Consider the following 18,926-nt stretch of genomic DNA (forward strand, 5'->3'; position numbering starts at 1 on the left):
TACTCTGCGATGCAAGACTGATTTAGGGCTACAAGTTGGTATATATGGCTTCAGTTCAGGAGTGATTTATTTTTAGTTTAATGATAAGACCAGCAAAGCCACGTTTCTCTGCCCTTCAACCCCTCTGCAATCAGGTAAGTTTACGGTATTCTCTATGCAGTATTTTTCACCACCATAAATAATTATCATTTGAATTTTTTCATTGCGGGCTGGGGGGAAATATACCAGTGCAGCCTCTGTAACCGTGTGAGCATGAAGGAAGTCTGAATGTCTGAAGTATAATTATAACAGGGAACAGAATGATTAAGACTGGAAGATACCTTTGACAGCATCCCTGAAATAGCTATTAATGACTATTAAACAGATGTTAGACCTATTGCAGAAGTGTACTATGTGCAAGTCCAAAGGCCAAGTTTAGCCCATGGAGTCAGAAAACACAGCCTGCAGATCATTTGTGACTGCAAATATAGGATGAAGGACAAAGTTAATCAGCTACAGTGGTTTTTTTGGTGACAAATCAAAATGCACCCATGTCCTCATCTGCCTCCTCTTTAAGAGAGGAAACATGTTTACCATACGTATACTGCTATGATTTTAATAGATACTTGTGTAAAATTTAATAGAAAATTATTCTTAAGAGGCATCATATTACGTGCACAGAAAATAATTTAGTTGCTGCACAGTCACAACCAGGTCTACGACTACCATAAAAATATCAAAATCATAACACAAATCTGCATAATTCTGCTGCAGCTGTGGCTTTATTTGAAATTTGTGCAATTGGCCTTGTAAGTAGAACTGGTTGGGAATTTTCGGCAAAATGGTTTGTCAATGACAATGCTAATTCATCAAAACTGAAAGGGGAGGGGAAAAAACAAAAAACACTTTTCCCAGTAACTTTTGTCAGGAAAGATTTCTTGGGACACTCAAATGGGACATGAAAGACTCATGGACTGGAACCTGGGCTCACACATCCCAATGAATACTCTAATCACTTGGCTATAGAGTCTCTCTCTAGCCCAATAAATATTACTCATATGAAGTGAAGACACTCCAACAGGAGAGACCGAGAGAAACCCACCCCAAAATAACCAGTTGCCTTGTGGTTAGAGCACTCTTCATCTGGCAGTGCAAGGATTTGATCCTAGGTCTCCCATATCCCAGGTGAATGCTAGTATCTAGTGGTTAGGGCTATTCTGGGGTGGATGTCTCTTTTCTCTCCCTTCCTCCCCCCAAAGAAAAATGTTTGAAAAGTCCCAGTTTTGTTCCAAAGCAGAGCAGGACTTGGAAAACCATTTTCTGCTCTGCTCTACCTATTAAGTATGACTTAAATCCACTGCTAAATTCAAGCCTCTGAATATAACTATTAGTTACCGTGGAACTATGGTGGCAATCATTGTGCTAATATTCTACCATCTGGTAACAGCCTTCACATTCTAAAGACTATTACAGACAATATTTTATGTAGGTTGTATTCCCTGTCTTTTTAAAGAGAAAATGATGGATGTCCAGTAATTCACAAATTCTGATGGAGCAGCCTATATAAACTAAGAAACAAATAAAAGGAATTTAAGGCTCTTCTACACTACAAAAATGTCTAACTACAACAGTTTTATCTGTAGTACAGAAAGATCCCAACCATCTCATAACTTGGTGATGAAACAAGGCTTTAATGGAGTTATAAAATGATTAAGTCCTATTCAAAAATTTAAACTATGCTGCACTCAGATCACGTGACAACTATATTTCAGCCAAGCCAAATTACTGGTATTTTGTAGAGTACATGGGCTCTGGTCCTCAGTTACAAAACAATTACTTAAATTGCAAGACAGACAGAAAATAGAACTGTAAACAATACGACTGTGCAGTTTGTATTATTTACCAGTTCCAATCCAGCCAATACTTCATTTACTCCTGGGGGCTGACCGATCCAGCGGATTACTCCATAGAAAGGAGGATTCTCTTTAACTTCAGCCAGTGAACCTGCCTCAAGACCATGCAAGTTATTGACAGGCACTACTGTTGATGGACTTTCCTGGGTGGCAGCAGTGTTCAAATCCCCAATAACTGATTGAACAGACAGAGAGAGGGGGCTATGTCCAATAGTACCATTAGTATGAGACGTTTTTGTCAGGCTAAAAGGTAGAGAGTGAAATCTATTTTCGTTAGATAAACAGTTTGTTGGAGGCGGCTGTAGTGGTGGTGAAGAATGACCGAATCCAGAAGATGGGTCGGCAAGTGATTTTGCAGGGTCTTCAGCAACTGTTAACAAAGAAACAAGGGACAATTAAGTAGCTCACTCGCTTCCCAAAGAAAGGCTCTGTAGGTCAAAAACAATATCTTACTGTAGCTGTGGATAGAAAATGCTGAGCCCAGTTATGATTGGTCCCTGTGCAGGTGCACCAGAAGGTCTTCCCTACCACTGCAAGCGGAAACTAGTCACAAATTGTAGAGATACCAGGAATCGCTGTGTAGTGAGGCAGCGTGGTTCCCTGCCACCCCGGAGAGGGACGAGCCCCTCCAGACACCACAGTGAGCGGAGCCAGGGAGCTCTGAGCCCGCCCCCGAGAGTCAGGCGTTGCCCTGGAAGTATAAAGGCCCAACCTCAGGGCTCACTGGGAAAGCAGATGCTGGGAAGGCCAGATGCCTCCAGCCTAGCTCATAACTGGGAAAGCCCAGCGGCCTGCGGAAAACCCGAGGACTGGCCCGACCTGCCCCGCCCCGCCCCAGCTACCCAGAGGAGTTGCCGAGCCTGCCCCGTGCCAGCTATCCCAAGGAATCCATGGTGCTGGACCCCCATGAGGACACCACCCTAACCCAGGTACCTCAAGAGGGGGAGTCTGGGAATAGCCTGGGGGCAGCCAAGTCTAGTCTGGCTGCAGCACTGCGAGAACCCATGTCAGTGTGTTGTGGCCAGGATCCCCACTGACTCAGTAGCGGGTCTTCTGCTGCTGCTAGGGCCCCGGGCTGGGATGCAGTGGAGTGGGAGGGTCTGCATCCCCCTGCCACCCACAAGTTGGGTGGCAGTCTCCCCCTCTCCCAGGCCCATTGGAACCTAGGGCTTGGGCCTGTTATTATATACTGTTACTGCTCAGCCCCTGCCTGAGGGCCTGACTCACCACTGCCCCACCCTGACCTAGGCTCACTGTGTTTATCTGTACCTTCACTAAGGCCACAGAGGAAGACTCCCGCAGCCAGACTAACTCCCCGCAAGAGCCCAAAAGGTAGTGAGGCGGTGTGGTTCCTGGCCGCCCAGAGAGAGACGGGCCCCAGCTAGCCTCTCTACACGCTGCCTCCAAACACTACTGGAAGTATGAGACACCCGGGTGAGTAGGTAGGGCTAGACCTGTGCTCACTTCCACAGCAGCCAACAGAACTGCTAGGCACAGAGAAGGGAATATGCCATGTTGTACTACTGTATATGGTGCTGTAAGCACATTTCCCCAGTATGCCAAAAAGCTCCAAGAATTGTGTCCCCCAGATGCATGTCTTCTGCTTGGGAAGAGTGTCTATCCCCCTTCCTCCCGCACAAGCTAGTATTCAAAATTACGTAACTTTGCTGAAGGCCTAAATTATTTCATTTCATTTAAAACGAAAAGGGCAGCTAATATGCTATGATGCTTGTGGAGCAACATTTCCTGACATCACAAAAACACTGTTCCTTTTGCCTCTAGATTTTTCCTGTATTTATAGTCAAGTTTGCCAAACTAAGTAAATAGTTTATAACCTCACATCTCTTCCTAATGGACAATAATCCCTTTCACAAAGTTATCACCCTAAATTAGGCATAATATTTGCAGTGTTTGGTGAGGAGACTCCACAGCATAATGCAGCAAAGAGCACAGATTTTCTAAGTCAGGGTAGGGTACATTAGCGGGCAACTATAGGAAGGCTTAGTCTGAAGATAAATATAGAATAGAATTTTCTTACACTGCCAATCTTTATAGTTGTGTCCAAGTGTCACAAATTTTAAGAAATATGCTATGTGGAATGGCCAAAGCCAAAAAAAAAAACAGTTGTCTTAATATACATGTCAACAGGAATCATGGAATGACTTGACAGCTGGCAGTTAGTAACTAGTGTAGTATGTTTCACATTTGCTTGTTATTAACTATAGGTTATAAATATCTGATTTAGGACATCATTTATCCCCTGGGCATATCGTAAGAGTACATTTTGGTTCATGCAGAGATAGGATCTGTCATCTAGTGCTCATGCAGGATAAAGTAACTGACTTGCTACCTGAAGAAACGTAAATAAATCATGAGTAATTCAGTGCTAGATAAATGAGGTCACAAGCAGATGTACTAGTTTGATACTATTTATAAGCGTCTTACGTCTTGTCTCAACTCCCTAGCTGGTCTATGATGCACAACTGGCATTTACAGAGCAAGTAGCAACTTATCCTTTTCTTGTCAGCCTTGTCATGAGATAGTATTTAAAAATTCCAAAAACACAAAATTAACTCCTTCACGCTTGTTAGTTTCCAGGAAATAAGTTCTTACTCATTTTAAATCAGAGAAATTCTCTCTCAAACCGATTTTACACTGAAATAATGCATTTATTATTTGCTAGGCAGCCAGGAATGATCTTAACTCAGTTTCATTTTTAAGTTTATTGGACTTCAGTGCCTGTTACTGCTGTATGTGCTTTCATTGTAAACCCATGTTTTTAGCAGTCCCCCTCCCCAGTTTCAGCCATAAGAACTCCTTGCCAGATGACACACACCTGTTATGACCTTTGAAGCAATTTCTGGGGATAGTATAAACCTCTCTGTCTTTTGTTAGCTAAGAGCAGAAACTATCAAGATTTACTGATTCTACATGCTTTAGGTATTTCCTTAAAATCAAGTGTGCAGTTTCAAGAAACTTTAGAGATACTTGCATTTTTGTATCATTTTGTTTTATCAAACATAACTAGCTGATTTTGTTATAACTCTGAACAACTGGTGTACTGACTATGACAAATATTATGATCCACTTAAAACTGGAGAGTTAAATAAACTTCAGAAGGATGAGTCAGATAAAACTCCTTTATGTACCAGGAGGAGGTGTGAAGGTATCATCCACATTCAGTGATGTGCCTCAACAATGTCATGTGTAACACGTATAACTCGCCCCCATTTACATACAATGAGTTTGTTACAGACCTACCTACAACAGAGTTGAAAAGCTACAATCTTCAAGTTAAGATTAAGTGTATATAATACCTCGAAGGCAGTGGTGGGCAACCTGCAGCCGTCAGTGTAATCTGCTGGAGGGCCACCAGACAGTTTGTCTACATTTGCACGGCTGCCTGCAGCTCCCAGCGGCCCCGGTTCGCTGTTCCCGGCAAATGGGAACTGCAGGAAGGGACGCGGACTGCAGGGATGTGCTGGCCGCCGCTTCCCAAGGTCCCATTTGCCAGGACGGTCAATGTTAAACTGTTTCGGAGCCCACCAGTGGATTACCCTGACGGGCCGCACGTGGCCTGCAGGCCGCAGGTTGTCCACCACTGGTTAAAGGGGTATTCATCAATGTTTGGCATCATCAAACACAGAACACCTATTTCAAACAAACAGTTTGATTCCCCCCTCCCCCAAGTAACACTCACTTTCCACGGTGCTAATGAACATTTCAGTATAGCCTTATGTGAAACAGCATGCATTTGTATAAAAGGGTAACTTATCCCTCATTACCTTCGTCAATATACCATGTGTTTTTTGATTTAGTTTGTGGTTGAGAATCAACTGGAGAGCCATTTAATGTGTAAAAAAATTCAGATCTGTTTCTATTTCCAGGCTCGGAGGTAGATCCTAGAAGAAACAGCATTAATAAAAATCCTGCTTTGTGCTCATTTCATTACATATCTTGTACACAAGCAATCCTGCCTCCCACTTTCCAGGGGCAGCGAGTACTCCTGCAGCAAAGACAACAAAGTTCAAAGCCTGCACTGAGGTAACATGGCTCCTAAAACTATTTTAATTGTCCAAGCTGAAGTTTCATATTATTTATATAATTTATTTATTTAACTGGTTACCCTTTAAATAAAAATTATTCAATTAACTAGTTCAGAGTAGAAGAGCAAACTAAGGTCCAATTCCACACTGAATTCCATGCAGGTAGATCCCTGTGCCCACAGAGTTACACAGACCTCAATGGACAACCACTTAATGTAGGACTGGAGCCGGGGAGTGGGGGTGGGGATATTTTTTGCAAAATATTCACTTTGCAGATGGTAGTTTTACAACTAGGCTTGGCAAAAAACTGATTTTATTTAAAAAATTACTGCATTTTTAACCATTTTAATTTTAATTGTTTTTTACAGTTGCGCAAAATTATGGAGGGGGTTCAGAATTATTTAATGAAGGTAGACATTGAGATTCAAGACGTTAAAGCTTTAACATTGTTAAAAGGCAAACTATAATGTAATGTGTCAAAATATAGTAAATATTCAAAATACAGTAAATATTCTTAACCAAAACAAATTCTCGAGTAGCATTTTTCTTACTTTTGCCTATCTGTAATCGCCAATCAACAGGTTTGTTCTTTTTTTTTTTTTTTTTGGGGGGGGGGGGGGGGGCGTGAGAAATTGACATTTACCGAAAAGTCTAATCTTTCCAAACCTATTTACAACCAACTAATTGAACCTCCAGGAAAACTGAAAAAACCACACACACACATTCAGCTTTGTATTCTGCTTCTATGCAATATATTTTTTTGCATTTCCCTGCCAGTGTTTTTTCCTGCGGCCATTTTCATGGAAACAGAGTTGCTGCTATTCCTCACCTGAAGTCTTTATTACGATTTCACAAAGGACTGACTTCAAATGCCAAGGAAGAGCAGATGAACAAATAAATAAATTAAAAATGCTCCCTTTTCCTACAAACATCCCTAAAAATAAAGTAAGGAGGACTGTTTTTAAGAAGTAAAATTACTCTCAAGTACCTGTGACCTTTTGCTTACTATGATTGAATAAGCTTTTGTCACCACCACCTCTTGACGCAAAGGCAAGTTTGGGAAGTCTCCTGTCCTGTGATACAGTCTCTAGAATAGGCATAGAGGTAGAATTTTAGTTTTTTCACATAGGTGCAAGCATAACAGAGGTTATACAACTATGCTTATAAGGCAAAAAGTAAGTATAAAACCTTTAAAACCATAGTACAATAAAGCACAGTAAATGTCCCTCTACTACCATTACCAAGAATCAGTAAAATAAAACAATCATCAACATTTCTCCTATTAAAAACTTAAGGCCAAAGATTTCAAGCCTGGGTATACAAGGTCAGAGTCTTAACACGTGGCCCGATTTTTGAGACTACTGGGCACATGCAGCTCCTGTTGATTTAAAATGGTATCTGTGGGTTACCATCACCTTATAGAAAGTGGAGGTTGGATGAGGGGAAAAAAAAAATCAGACTGATTTCATGATGAGGTACCTAAGTATGGCTTTTGTATCCTAAGTTTAGGCACCTAGATTTGAAAATTTTGGCCTATCAGTTCTCACAATAATTGGATGGGATTTTGAGGTAGGTACCTGAAAGTATTCCCCACTTAGTTTTTTAAGTGGGCCAGATTTCAAGTCAATGGTACCTTTTTAAAAAGCGCATTTACAAATGTTCCACATAAAATATATTCTTGAGGAAGCAGACCTACAAAATATTTTTTTTAATATCAGGCCTTTTATAATGACTACATTTGAATAGGTCTGATGTCATGATGAAGGTGTAAGAAACACTTCAATTTCATTGTAAGGTTCTCCCCCCCCCCATTTTATTAACTATATTTTATGTACTGTTCCACGAGACATCCTTTAACAATTCAGACAAGCAAAAAGATAAAAACTTGCATTTTGTAACATGTCAATTTTATGTTTACTGCAAGAAGTTGAAGCATGAAGAACCAAAATGTATTTCAGAACTATCCATGGGATTTTTCACGAGATTATGAATGAAATTTTAAGAAACAGTTCCCTGCTACTGGAAAATCTACAATGTACACTGCAAAATGAAACTAAATAATAGAACCTTGCAAGATGACAATATAGAAGACAAGACCCGCAAAACAAGCATAACTTTAAATGAACTTATGCCACAATCTAGCTGCCTCAGTTTTCCAAAATTATATCAATTATACGTTTGTTAGGCTGTGGTTTGTCTTGGTATGTTGTAATGTCTCATATTCTGCATGTGGTCAAAAACCCACTTATTAATTGCAAGCCAATGAAGAACTCTTCCTCCCCTCACCCCCCAAGTATAAGATGTTCTCCCCCCACACACACTTTACAGAAAGAATTGGCAAAAAATGAAGAGAATTTAAAAAAAAAAAAAAAAACACACACACAGGTCATGCAACAATTTAAATATAATGTTGGTTGCATTTCCTCCTATTTTATGCACAATGCGCTAAATGTAGTTCATTGAAAACAGCAAGTTATCATGCAAGCAGAAAATCATTTCTTCTGCATAACATCAGAAGATTTGGAACATGCAACATATCTTTTAGAGTTCAAATGAAAAAAAATCCTCATGTTTCTGAATAGCAGTTCATTTACATTTTAGCAGCATAACCCCTTAGGAGTAGTACATTTAAATACACTTCAGTGACTTCTGCTGGAGTACATTAGCTTATCTCTGCCCAGCCATCCAAAACAACATCCCCTGAAGATACTTGGGATTTTTTTGGAAGGATTTACCATTTTACCATGATAACGTGTATAGTTCCTTTTAAGTTCCAACAACTTACCATGACACAGTCGACAATAAAACTGTATTTAAAATATAAAAAGACTATAGTCATTCCTTTTGACCTGTTAGGCCCCAAGTCAGCAAGGCATTTAAACATATGCTTAACTTTAAGCATGCAAGTAACTCCATTAAAATAAACTAGACTACACACCTGCTTAAAGATAGGCAGGGATGTGCTTAAATAAGTTGCTGTGTAATGCCCAAATATAGCAAGGTAACAAAACTGAGCGGAACAAAACCTAATTTTTGGATGACTAAAAGATATACTCAGTTGTATTTATTAAGTAAAAGACCACAAATTATTTCTGTACTTTGAAGTCTACATTTTAAAAGCAGAAAAACTAGATTCACTGAGTTCAGGTTTTGTGATATTAAAATTCCTATTCAAAAGCATAAATATGTATGTCGCTAGTAGAAACAACTAAGACAGACCCACAATTTTGAATACTTATGACTTAACACTGCTGCAACAAACAAACGTTCTTTACGGATAATATGTGGGAGTCCCTAAGAAACCTATTTTCTGGAGGAAAAACAAAACAGAATCCAGTGCACCCCAAGTACTGCAAACTAAACAAATGAGTAGGAGATGTACATAATGCTTCCATGAGTGGCATTATGTGCCTGTGCCATTTCACACCACTCCTCAGCATGAATGTACTCTTGAAGAACGGTTAGAGTGGGGAGAAGGTTGTAGTTACAGACCCCAGCTGTGTAATACCGCAACTATGCTAGGCCCCAACCCCAAAAATAATTTTTTTTTAATAAATAAATATATATATATTACATACATACACTAAAAGTAACAAATTTTAGTTAGGTGGTTACATATTCTAGATCAGAATTTTGATTACCACAGAGCACAGCATTTTGACCAGAGCTAGAAAAACCACAATTTGAAAACTGAATCTTAGTACACCATTTGTGAAGTATCCACACAAAAAAGGGTTGTAGTTATTGCAGGTTAGTTTGGTGAACCGATGTGAACAAACTGCATGCATTCCACAGTTTTAACTTGGATGTTTCAGAAATTATTACTATGGGTATTTGCTATTTGCATTGTGTGATACTGGTAAAACACATAGTATTATTTGCATTGTACTGGATGACCTAAGCTTCATACTACACAAGAAATTACTTTCTTATTCCAGATATTCACAATTGCTCAACACAATCTGATGGATGATTAATAAGAATCTTTTCAAGAATGGGTGCATTGCCACCACCAGTACTCAAATATTTATCCACAAGTATTCATGAGACAATCTGCTTCCCATCAAAAATCCTCTCCACTTGAATGGTTATTGCATAAACAGAAGGGATTGCAGATACCAGGAAAGCTAATCAGTGGGGTATATTTAAAAATGTTAATGCACTTATTTTGCAATTATATACTTTGCACTGATTAACATTAACTAGCCAGGTGTTTTTCAAATCCACAAAGCATACCTGGGATAACATCATTGATATGCAAGAGAAGTGTACTTTCTACACTTGCAAAACTGCAAAGTTGTCTTCCATTGTATCTTCCATCCCAGTTTCCAATAGGATTATCCTAAAAATAAAATATTAAGATCTCAAAGTATTATCCAAAAGAAGTATTTACAGAATTTTAAAAAAATCCACACACTTGAGAGTTTAGATGCAGGTTTGGCCATATGTGGCACAAAGTGGAAAAATGTAAGGTTTGAAAAAATAAATTCTTGCTTAGCAATAAAATTTCAAGTATAGAATTTAAAAAAAAAAAAAAAAGAAAGAAAAATCCATAGTACACCATTCTCAGAATCCATAAGTGTTGGCAATAGATAATGTTCTGCTACAATATTTTAACATGCAATAGACATGTGATCATTAATTAACAGAAGTGCCTTAAAGATAATAAAAATGTGAAAATTATTGTTCTTGATTTAATACTGGTCATTAATATAGAAATGCCACAACTGATGCAATGGCACAATAGGTTTTTGCACCATGGAAGACTCTTACTCTTCTTTTATTAAGAGTTAAAATATTCCACTTACTTATAACATGTATGGGCTTTTAAAAAAAAAAAAAAAAAATCTTACAAGCAATATAAAAAAAAAAGAAAAAAAGATTACCTCTTCCAGTCCACCTCACAAAATATTTCCTGTTTGCATGAATGTGCCATCTACTAAGTTCTCTTTCTGTACTAATAATTAGGTTAGCTAACAAGCACTGGAGCTGTTCAAACTGCTGCTGCTGCTGCAATCAGGAAAGGAAGCACAGGCCAAAACATTTTGCAGGTTCTATCAAAAGCATGGGTATTGTTTATTTTAAGTAAATTTTTCAGAAATTGCTAAGAGTAAGTTAAACAAAATGAACATGACAACTAAATTTAGAGAAAAGATTTAGTATTTTATAGGTAGGTAAAGTATCGTTCTTCAAAACCTCAGTGTTCTTGCAAATACAGACCAAAAAAAAAAAAAAAAATTAATATATATGCGCAATTATGCAAACAAACTGGTTATACCAAAATAAAATCCAAAACAAAGAGGAAAAAGTAACTCAGTGTATTTCCCCTAAAGGCAAAATAAATGTAAAAATCATACTCACAAGCCAAACCATTAGTTCAATAATACCAAGCCTCATGTGATACCTAGCAAAGCAAGTAACGCAGTGGAGGCAACTTAATCAGACTATTCTGCCTAAAAACTTTTGAGTCAAATACTATATTATTACCTCATGCCAAAAATAGCTGCTGAATGCCATCTATATATGTCGGTGTTGATTTTCCACTTTCCTGTCATTAGCCTCCACCAAAGTAACTTGTAGATAGATACCTGTTTATCTTCTAATTGCATGTACTTTCACTAACACACACGCAAAAGTTATTAAAATCAGATTTTCTTACCATGTCCACTCCAACAACGTATCCTAAACTTTCGTTTCCTGGTAAGACATCACAGAATATAACTGTCCCATACTCTATACCTTCTCCTATCTTCAGAGAAACCCTGGAGTTGATCTCCAAAGGTGGAAGTTCTACCTGCATCGTGTCAACTGGAGCTGCATAATCACTCTCCAGTTCACTGTCATCATCTTCCACCAACTCTAGTTTGTCCAAGGCAACAAAAACTCCACAATCCTCATCGCATCTGAAAAACTGTTTTCCTTGGTACAGTCCATCAGTAAAGCCTTGACCACGACCTTCTTCCTGGATTTTGGAAAGAGAAACCAAAACATTAAAAATACTAATATTTTTGTAGGGACTATAATTCATCATTTTGGAGAAATGCCAGTAAACAATTAGGACCTGATTCAGCAAGGTATTTTAGCAGGTGAGTAACTAAAAGCACCTGAGCAGTCACATTGGCTTAAGTTCCAGGGCTATTCATATGCTTAAAAAAGGTTAGCTATGTGCTTAAATACTTTGCTGAATTGGAGCCTCATTTAATAAAAATAATAAAAACCACCCATAAGTTGTCCTTGTTGCTAGCTGACTTTAATGTGCTGGAAGTAACAAGGCTGAAAATAGATGCTTTGTATAATTCTGTATTCAATTTTAAGTAATTGCAGGGCATCCAGACCTTCTGGATGGATGCCATTTTTTACAAATTGAACTATGTGACAAATTTTGTTTGAGCTAATGTATCAAGCATGCAAAAAACTTACCAGTAGTTCTACTCCAAAAAATATCCCTGGTAATAATCTGTCTTGTGACAAGGGTCCCCGGAAGCGAACAACTCCAGGAAATTTATCATCTCCCGACCTCAGCTGTACTCTCACAGGTGAGCCAACATCTATGTGCAGGCCTTTACTTAATCGGCTTTTGCTTTTAAATAGGCTGTATCTTTCCTCACAGCTGGTAATAGCCAAAAGCAACTCAGCTAGTTTCTCATTTATTTCAACAACATCTTTCTCATCCACAAACAGAACTGGATACGGTTGTTCCAGAACCTTTAAACCAATCTGCATTTTCTTGCCTTTAGATGGAATATTTCTGCCGTGTCCCACAGAAGAACGATCTTGAATAAACTGGCTTATACTACCCTTGGGTACTTTCAAAAGCTTTTGATTTTGTTTGTCTAAAACACTGCATTCCTGGAGAAGCAAATAAAAGATACGCTCTTCCCAATAGGATGAACTGGCTTTTTCTTGACTCCATAAGCCTGAATTCATTGTGATTATAGCTTTATAACCAAGCAGTTATATTCAAGAAAGATGATCTGGTGACATAGTTGTACAGGAGTTACAAAGGAAAATTCCTAGAGGATCCAACATTTGTTTAACGATTCTGTGTCGTTGTTAAGGGCTAAATCCAGAACAGAAAGCCTAGGATAAACAAAAAAAACAAACATAATAACATTAAGTTTGAGAATCACAGTTAAAATTAAGCACAATAAGAATTCATTTTAAAATGCAATCATTTTTCACATACAGTAAAATAAAATAGTTGGGTAACATTGAAGATAGCTTAAAACAGACATATTTTTGCAGAATATGCTTGTGATTACATTCTAGTTACCCTTCTCTAGTGTTTTGAATAAAGAAACTATAAAATTTAAATTCAATGAAATGCAACAACCACATATAAGTTAAAAGGAAAAGAAAGTCTTTAAATTTTAAGTGACCAGAAAAAGGTCAAACCAAACATATAGTGACCTTTTGAGAAGACTACCTCCACAACAAATGATCCTTTATGCATTTTAGTGACTGTCCATTTCTGATACAAACTTATTTCTGTGTTATATTAGGTACACTACTGAACATGTATGAAACTTTTTCTGAACCTACCACGTTTAGAAATTGTAAAGTGTATTTATTGCTATGAAATGCTATGTCAAAGACATAAAGCTAAGTAGTATTTTCATGAAATGAACAAAACTAGAACTTGAAAAGTACAATTTGTGAAGGATACTATGACTAATACACGATTTTTTTAAATCAAAGCTAATGTTTATAAACTAGATCAATTTAGTATTCAACAGTGTATCACTTTTCTTAAAAAAAATTATATTTAAAATATATCAGCCTCAACACCCTATGGGATGGAATGAAACTGACTACAGAGAAAGGTTACAGAAACACCCCTTACTTTTTATTGTACAGCCATGTTTTGGGGTTCTCAAGATCAACACCTGAGCAACAACTCTGAGGATCATGACAACTAATCAACAAGTGGATCATACTTTTCAGTAACAAATATCTAGAAAAGGCCATCCTGGTGCCTAAAAGTGCACTGTACTGCTGTTTAGTAATCCAGAATGAAATATTGACCTTGGTAGGATCTCATTTCCAATGCCAGCAGAACAGAGGCAACTCTCTCAACTACAGTGGTTGGAAGGGCAATAAGGGAGTAATTCATCCATTTATAGTGGCTGACTTAGACAGAAAGCAACCCTCTTAAAGAGGCCTATTTCTTGCTTATAGTTAGGGAAGCCTACTACAGTACAGCCCCCATATAGGAAGGGGTGCACTTGCTAGAAGAACTGTTTCTTTGCCACCTTATGCACACACAAAAATTTGCTGGGAAGAAGGAAATAAATTTAACCGATCTTGAAGACACAAGGTTTAAGACTCAACTTCCTGTGATGTGCAAAAGAAGTAAGAGTAATGAAGAGAAGACTTACAGTGGAACAATGAAGACTTAAGCGGAAGGAAGGTCAGGTCTTCTCCAAGAAGCAAGAGAAAGCTGAAAGTTTAGTTAAGTTATTTGAGCTAGCTCGCTAATGAATAGTTAGTGAAATGTGAGAAACATTGAGAGAGGTTTTATAATGGGATCTGCCATAAGACACCACATCAGACAGAACTCATTGCAATACTTATTTTTAAACAGACGATATCGGATTCTATCCATTCCATTTAAAAGCTATCCTTAAAATGTAGTAAATGTAACAAAACATTTAACTTTGTTGCTTATATTTTAACAAGTGCCAGAGAGAACAAGATTGAAAGAAGAGGTCATCTCATTTAAATGCTCTGGTAAACTAGAAGCCATAGGATGTATAAATTAAACTTTAATAAGTAATGTTCCAAAACACTTAACTGCAGATTATCTATCAGGAGATAAAGGAAAAATCATCAAGTGGTATAGTACAATTTGTAGAAAGCTCTTTTACTCTAAAATAATCATGGGAAATAGATCACAATTTATTTATATTCAGAAAGTAAAAGTTACCATAGGCTAAATATATATTCTCCAGCTGAAATTTTTGATGTCTATAATTTTGCTGCATTTTGGTTAGTGGATGACTATTTCACTGATGATTTACTAATCTACCCTCTAATTCTGGTGATTTTTTTTTTGGTTCACATCTTTTCTCCTATTGCATTCAGCCAGCCCCACTCCCCAATCTATTAATATTCCTGTCACTCAGTTTGTTCCCACATTTGGAATCTATCCAGAAGCCGCTGAAGTGGCTATAGCTTTTCATTTGTAACGAACACTCATGCTGATTTCACCCTCCCCCCCCACCCCGCCCAAAACAAAGGTACATTTTTCTCATGCTTCAGAACAAACCAAAAGTTATGCTATGACACAGCAGCAGAGGGTTAATGGAAACATCTAACGTAACCAAACATTTTCTAATCACTAGGCTTTCACAGATTTCTGCATTGAAAAACAGTACCTTCTTCTGATGCTCTTTTACAATAACACAGCCATTCAGCTCCTGAATACACTACTTGTTTCATCTTTATTAATGGGGCACATGAATATCAACGTCATTAACATTCTGTATCACTGCAGCAACTGGTAGCACCAATGCATTTAAAAGTCTGTTTGCATTTCCAGAATAAGTCACATAGTTGAGGTACAACATCTGGACAGTTTCACATCTCATTGAGCTGAAGTCTGGTAGAGGCTGTCAATCTGTTTTCAAATTAAAAAAATAGAAATACACTATTCAATTTTTGTTTTGGAAATTAGCCAATGAGAAAATAGAATCAATAGTCTGTTTGCCGTTTTCCTTGCCAAACACCAGTAAACTTTATTGAAGCTGATCAAGAACTGACAGGATACACTAATAGCGTTTGCACACGTGACACATTAGATCAAATACAAATCATTACCAGTAAACCCAGATATTAAAATCTGAAATTTGATGCATTCATAGTTACTTTCATAAACTTATTTCTATGCACTGATGCCACACAAACTTTTATTTGCAACGCAGAGAGTCAGAAGCCCCGTTCTTCATCATTCAGTCTTATGTCCTGATCCTGAAAAGACTAATGCACATGCTCAACTTTCCATACTGAGTGGTTGCACTGAAATCACTGAGCTACCCACATTGCGTAAAGTTAACCACAAACATCAATTGCTGCAGAATTGGCGATTTAACCATTTCAAATATCATCGGTCTAAAACTTAGACTTCACTTAAATATGAAAACACATGAAAACGAAGATGTGTAAACAGAAATGTTTAAAGCAGTCTGCACAAAAGTTTAGAAGGAAAGATGAAGCTCTATTTAATTAGGGCTCCTTTGTAACTATTACATAAACTATAGCTTACTAACTGGGCCAGTTCTGCGATGTTGTAATCTGATTTGATCAAGAGCATTTAATTCATCTGGAAACGTGTAACAGTTTTAATTAGATTATATAATGGCATCCTTAATACAGTTTATGGTCAGTCACTCAGCATTTACATAAGCCTTACGAAGTTCTATTCACTATAGCAAGCAAATTTTTTAAAAATTATTAAATGGCAAAAAAATTAAATTAGCTCAAATACGTTTACCCACTGATTGCTTGTGTCTATCCAGAACAGAGTTCAGCGAATCTCAAACTTCTGAAAACCAGGAAATACATAGTTAAGGTAAACACCCACTCAATCTTAATGCAGTCCCACTGGAGCTGGCAAGAGCCACTGGGATTTGTCTGCATGCACTCCAGTTGCATTCAGCATTTTAGGTATATCAGTACTGAATGGTGGAGGCAGTACATGGGACAGGTTGGTAGATGTGTTTGTGATATGAGAAACATCACAGCTTTGGCTGTGATATGAGGAGACGTCAGTCTGAGTCTCTCAATGCCTGTGATCAAAGGAAAGGGGTGAATGGGTACTCTGAGGTTCCACTCTGCATCATTTCAATACAGCATTGTGTAGGCTATGTCAATAACAGGGCACTGGTGGTTTCTTGCTATGAGTAAGGCTAAGATTTTCTCATGGTTATTTTTAGTAAAAAGTCACAGACAGGTCACAGGCAGTAAACAAAAATTCACAGAAGCCCGTGATCTGTCCCTGACTTTTACTAAAAATAACTGACAAAATGGGGAGGGAGGAGTGTTTAGCACCCACTGCTGCTGGGGCGCCTGGGTCCCCCCACACTGCCCGCGGCAACTGAGAGCTGCAGAGGGTGGGGGGAACCACAGCAGCTGGGGCTGAAGTGGAAAATGTCACCGAGATCTCTGGAAATCACAGATTCTGTGACTTCTGTGACCTCCATGACAAAAATCTTAGCCTTAGCTATGAGTAGGGCCCTACAAAATTCATGATCCATTTTGGTCAATTTCACAGTCCAAGGATTTTAAAAATTGCAAATTTCATGACTTCAGCTATTTAAATCTGAAATTTCATGGTGTAGTAATGGTAGGGGTTCTGACCCAAAAGAGTTGCCGGAGGGGAGGGGGTCGTTAGTTTCTTTGAGGGGGAGGGAGGATGTCGCAGTATTGCCACCCTTACTTCTGCACTGCCTTTAGAGCCGGGTGGCCAGAGAGCAGCAGCTGTTGGCTGGGTGCCAAGCTCTGAAGACAGCCCCCCACTAGTGCCGAAGTAAGGATGGCATGGTATGGTATTGCCACCCTTACTTCTGTGCTGCTGCTGGTAGGGGGCTGTCTTCAGAGCTGGGCACCTGGCCAAAAACCGCCACTCTCTGGCCACCCAGCTCTAAAGGCAGCGCGGAAGTAAGCGTGGCAATACCGTGATCCCCCCCTAAAATAACCTTGCGACCCCCTGCAACTCTCTTTTGGGTCAGAACCCCCAATTTGAGAAACATTGGTCTCCCCCATGAAATCTGTATTGTATAGGGTAAAAGCACACAAAAGGCCAGATATCACCGGGGGCGGGGGATGACCACCATATTTCACAGTTCATGATGCATTTTTCATGGCCACGAATTTGGTAGGGCCCTATCTATGAGTATTGTCAGTAGTGAGAGCAGTCTGCAGATTTAATGATAGGTAGGAGAAAACATAAGGTTTAGTTCATCTCCTGTGTGCAACGATGAAGGGTTTATAGAACTGTGAGAAGCGGTTGTTAAATTTTACAAGGGTGGTAATCTATCAGGGGAGTACGCTCACTGTTGTAAGTGTAGGACAGGTGCTGGTAGTGCCTCTGCATTGGAACGAAAAGGCAGATTTCAAGCATGTGTGTTTTGGGGCATCACTTGAGGAGAGCAGAGTTAAGCTTCAGCAAACATTTACCTTAACTTTCTATTTCCTGTATTTCTGTTTCCAAGAGCTTGAATTTTGCTGAACCTGACATTCTGAAAGGTTATGAGCTATCGCTGGGTAACTAACTCTGAGTTAAAGTTTTTGCCATATAATTTCCTTCTGTTTTTTTCTGTTTGTTTTGTTTTTTTAAGAAAGACAGACATGTTTGCTGGTAGGAGACTGTGGTCATTTAGACAGTTGTCGTTCTCACCCAGCTTTACAGCGGATGTACTACTGAAGTACCTAGCTTTTATATAGTGCTTTTCATCAGTAGAGCTGAAAGAACTTTACATTGTTATCCCCATTTTGCAGCTCACATGGAAGAGCAAGGAGAGGGGCTCAGCAGACCAAGAGAAGCAAGGTTTCCCTGATCCCAGACCACACAGCACAGGTAGGACTCGCCTGGATCCCAGCACATACCTGGTAGGGTAGAATTTTGGGCTAATAGGCCCACCCAACCCTATACCTCCATCTCTCACTCCACCAATCCCTATTTCCTCCCTCTATTTGAGCCCCAACCCTCTCTTCCTTTCCTTACCACCCATTGCCATTTATCCCTCTCTCCATAACACCCCATCCTCCAATGTAGATTCAAATCTCTCCACCCCACTCCCCATCTACTCTTCCACCCCATTCACCATCCCCTCAAAGCAAGCATTCACATGTATAATTTATTTTCTTTTCAAACAGTTGAAGTGTTCTCTGAATTATCTTCCATACTCAGATTCTCTCTCTCTCTCTCAAACCCGATGTACACCTTGAAGAGGTGGATTCACCCCTATGTTTACACAGCTCATTCTCA

At 38.8% G+C, this 18,926-nt stretch overlaps 1 protein-coding gene across 4 annotated transcripts in view; it reads right to left on the reverse strand.

The window, feature by feature from the left end:
* CYLD (CYLD lysine 63 deubiquitinase) overlaps positions 1 to 18,926 on the reverse strand; it is a 42,426-nt gene that overhangs the window by 20,963 nt on the left and 2,537 nt on the right. The window contains exons 2-9 of one of the 4 annotated variants that reach the window (XM_074968624.1): positions 15,316 to 15,557; positions 14,317 to 14,412; positions 12,359 to 13,018; positions 11,598 to 11,900; positions 10,175 to 10,280; positions 6,927 to 7,025; positions 5,678 to 5,794; positions 1,883 to 2,262 (exon numbers count right to left, since the gene is read on the reverse strand). In XM_074968624.1, the coding sequence (XP_074824725.1) occupies positions 1,883 to 2,262; positions 5,678 to 5,794; positions 6,927 to 7,025; positions 10,175 to 10,280; positions 11,598 to 11,900; positions 12,359 to 12,865 (1,512 nt within the window). In that variant the 5' untranslated portion in view covers positions 12,866 to 13,018; positions 14,317 to 14,412; positions 15,316 to 15,557. The remainder of the gene's footprint in view (positions 1 to 1,882; positions 2,263 to 5,677; positions 5,795 to 6,926; positions 7,026 to 10,174; positions 10,281 to 11,597; positions 11,901 to 12,358; positions 13,019 to 14,316; positions 14,413 to 15,315; positions 15,558 to 18,926) is intronic. The other 3 variants (XM_074968625.1, XM_074968622.1, XM_074968623.1) reach the window with 3 other exon arrangements.

Source organism: Natator depressus, chromosome 12 (genome assembly GCF_965152275.1).
Source record: "Natator depressus isolate rNatDep1 chromosome 12, rNatDep2.hap1, whole genome shotgun sequence".
NCBI classification, from domain to species: Eukaryota; Metazoa; Chordata; order Testudines; family Cheloniidae; genus Natator; species Natator depressus.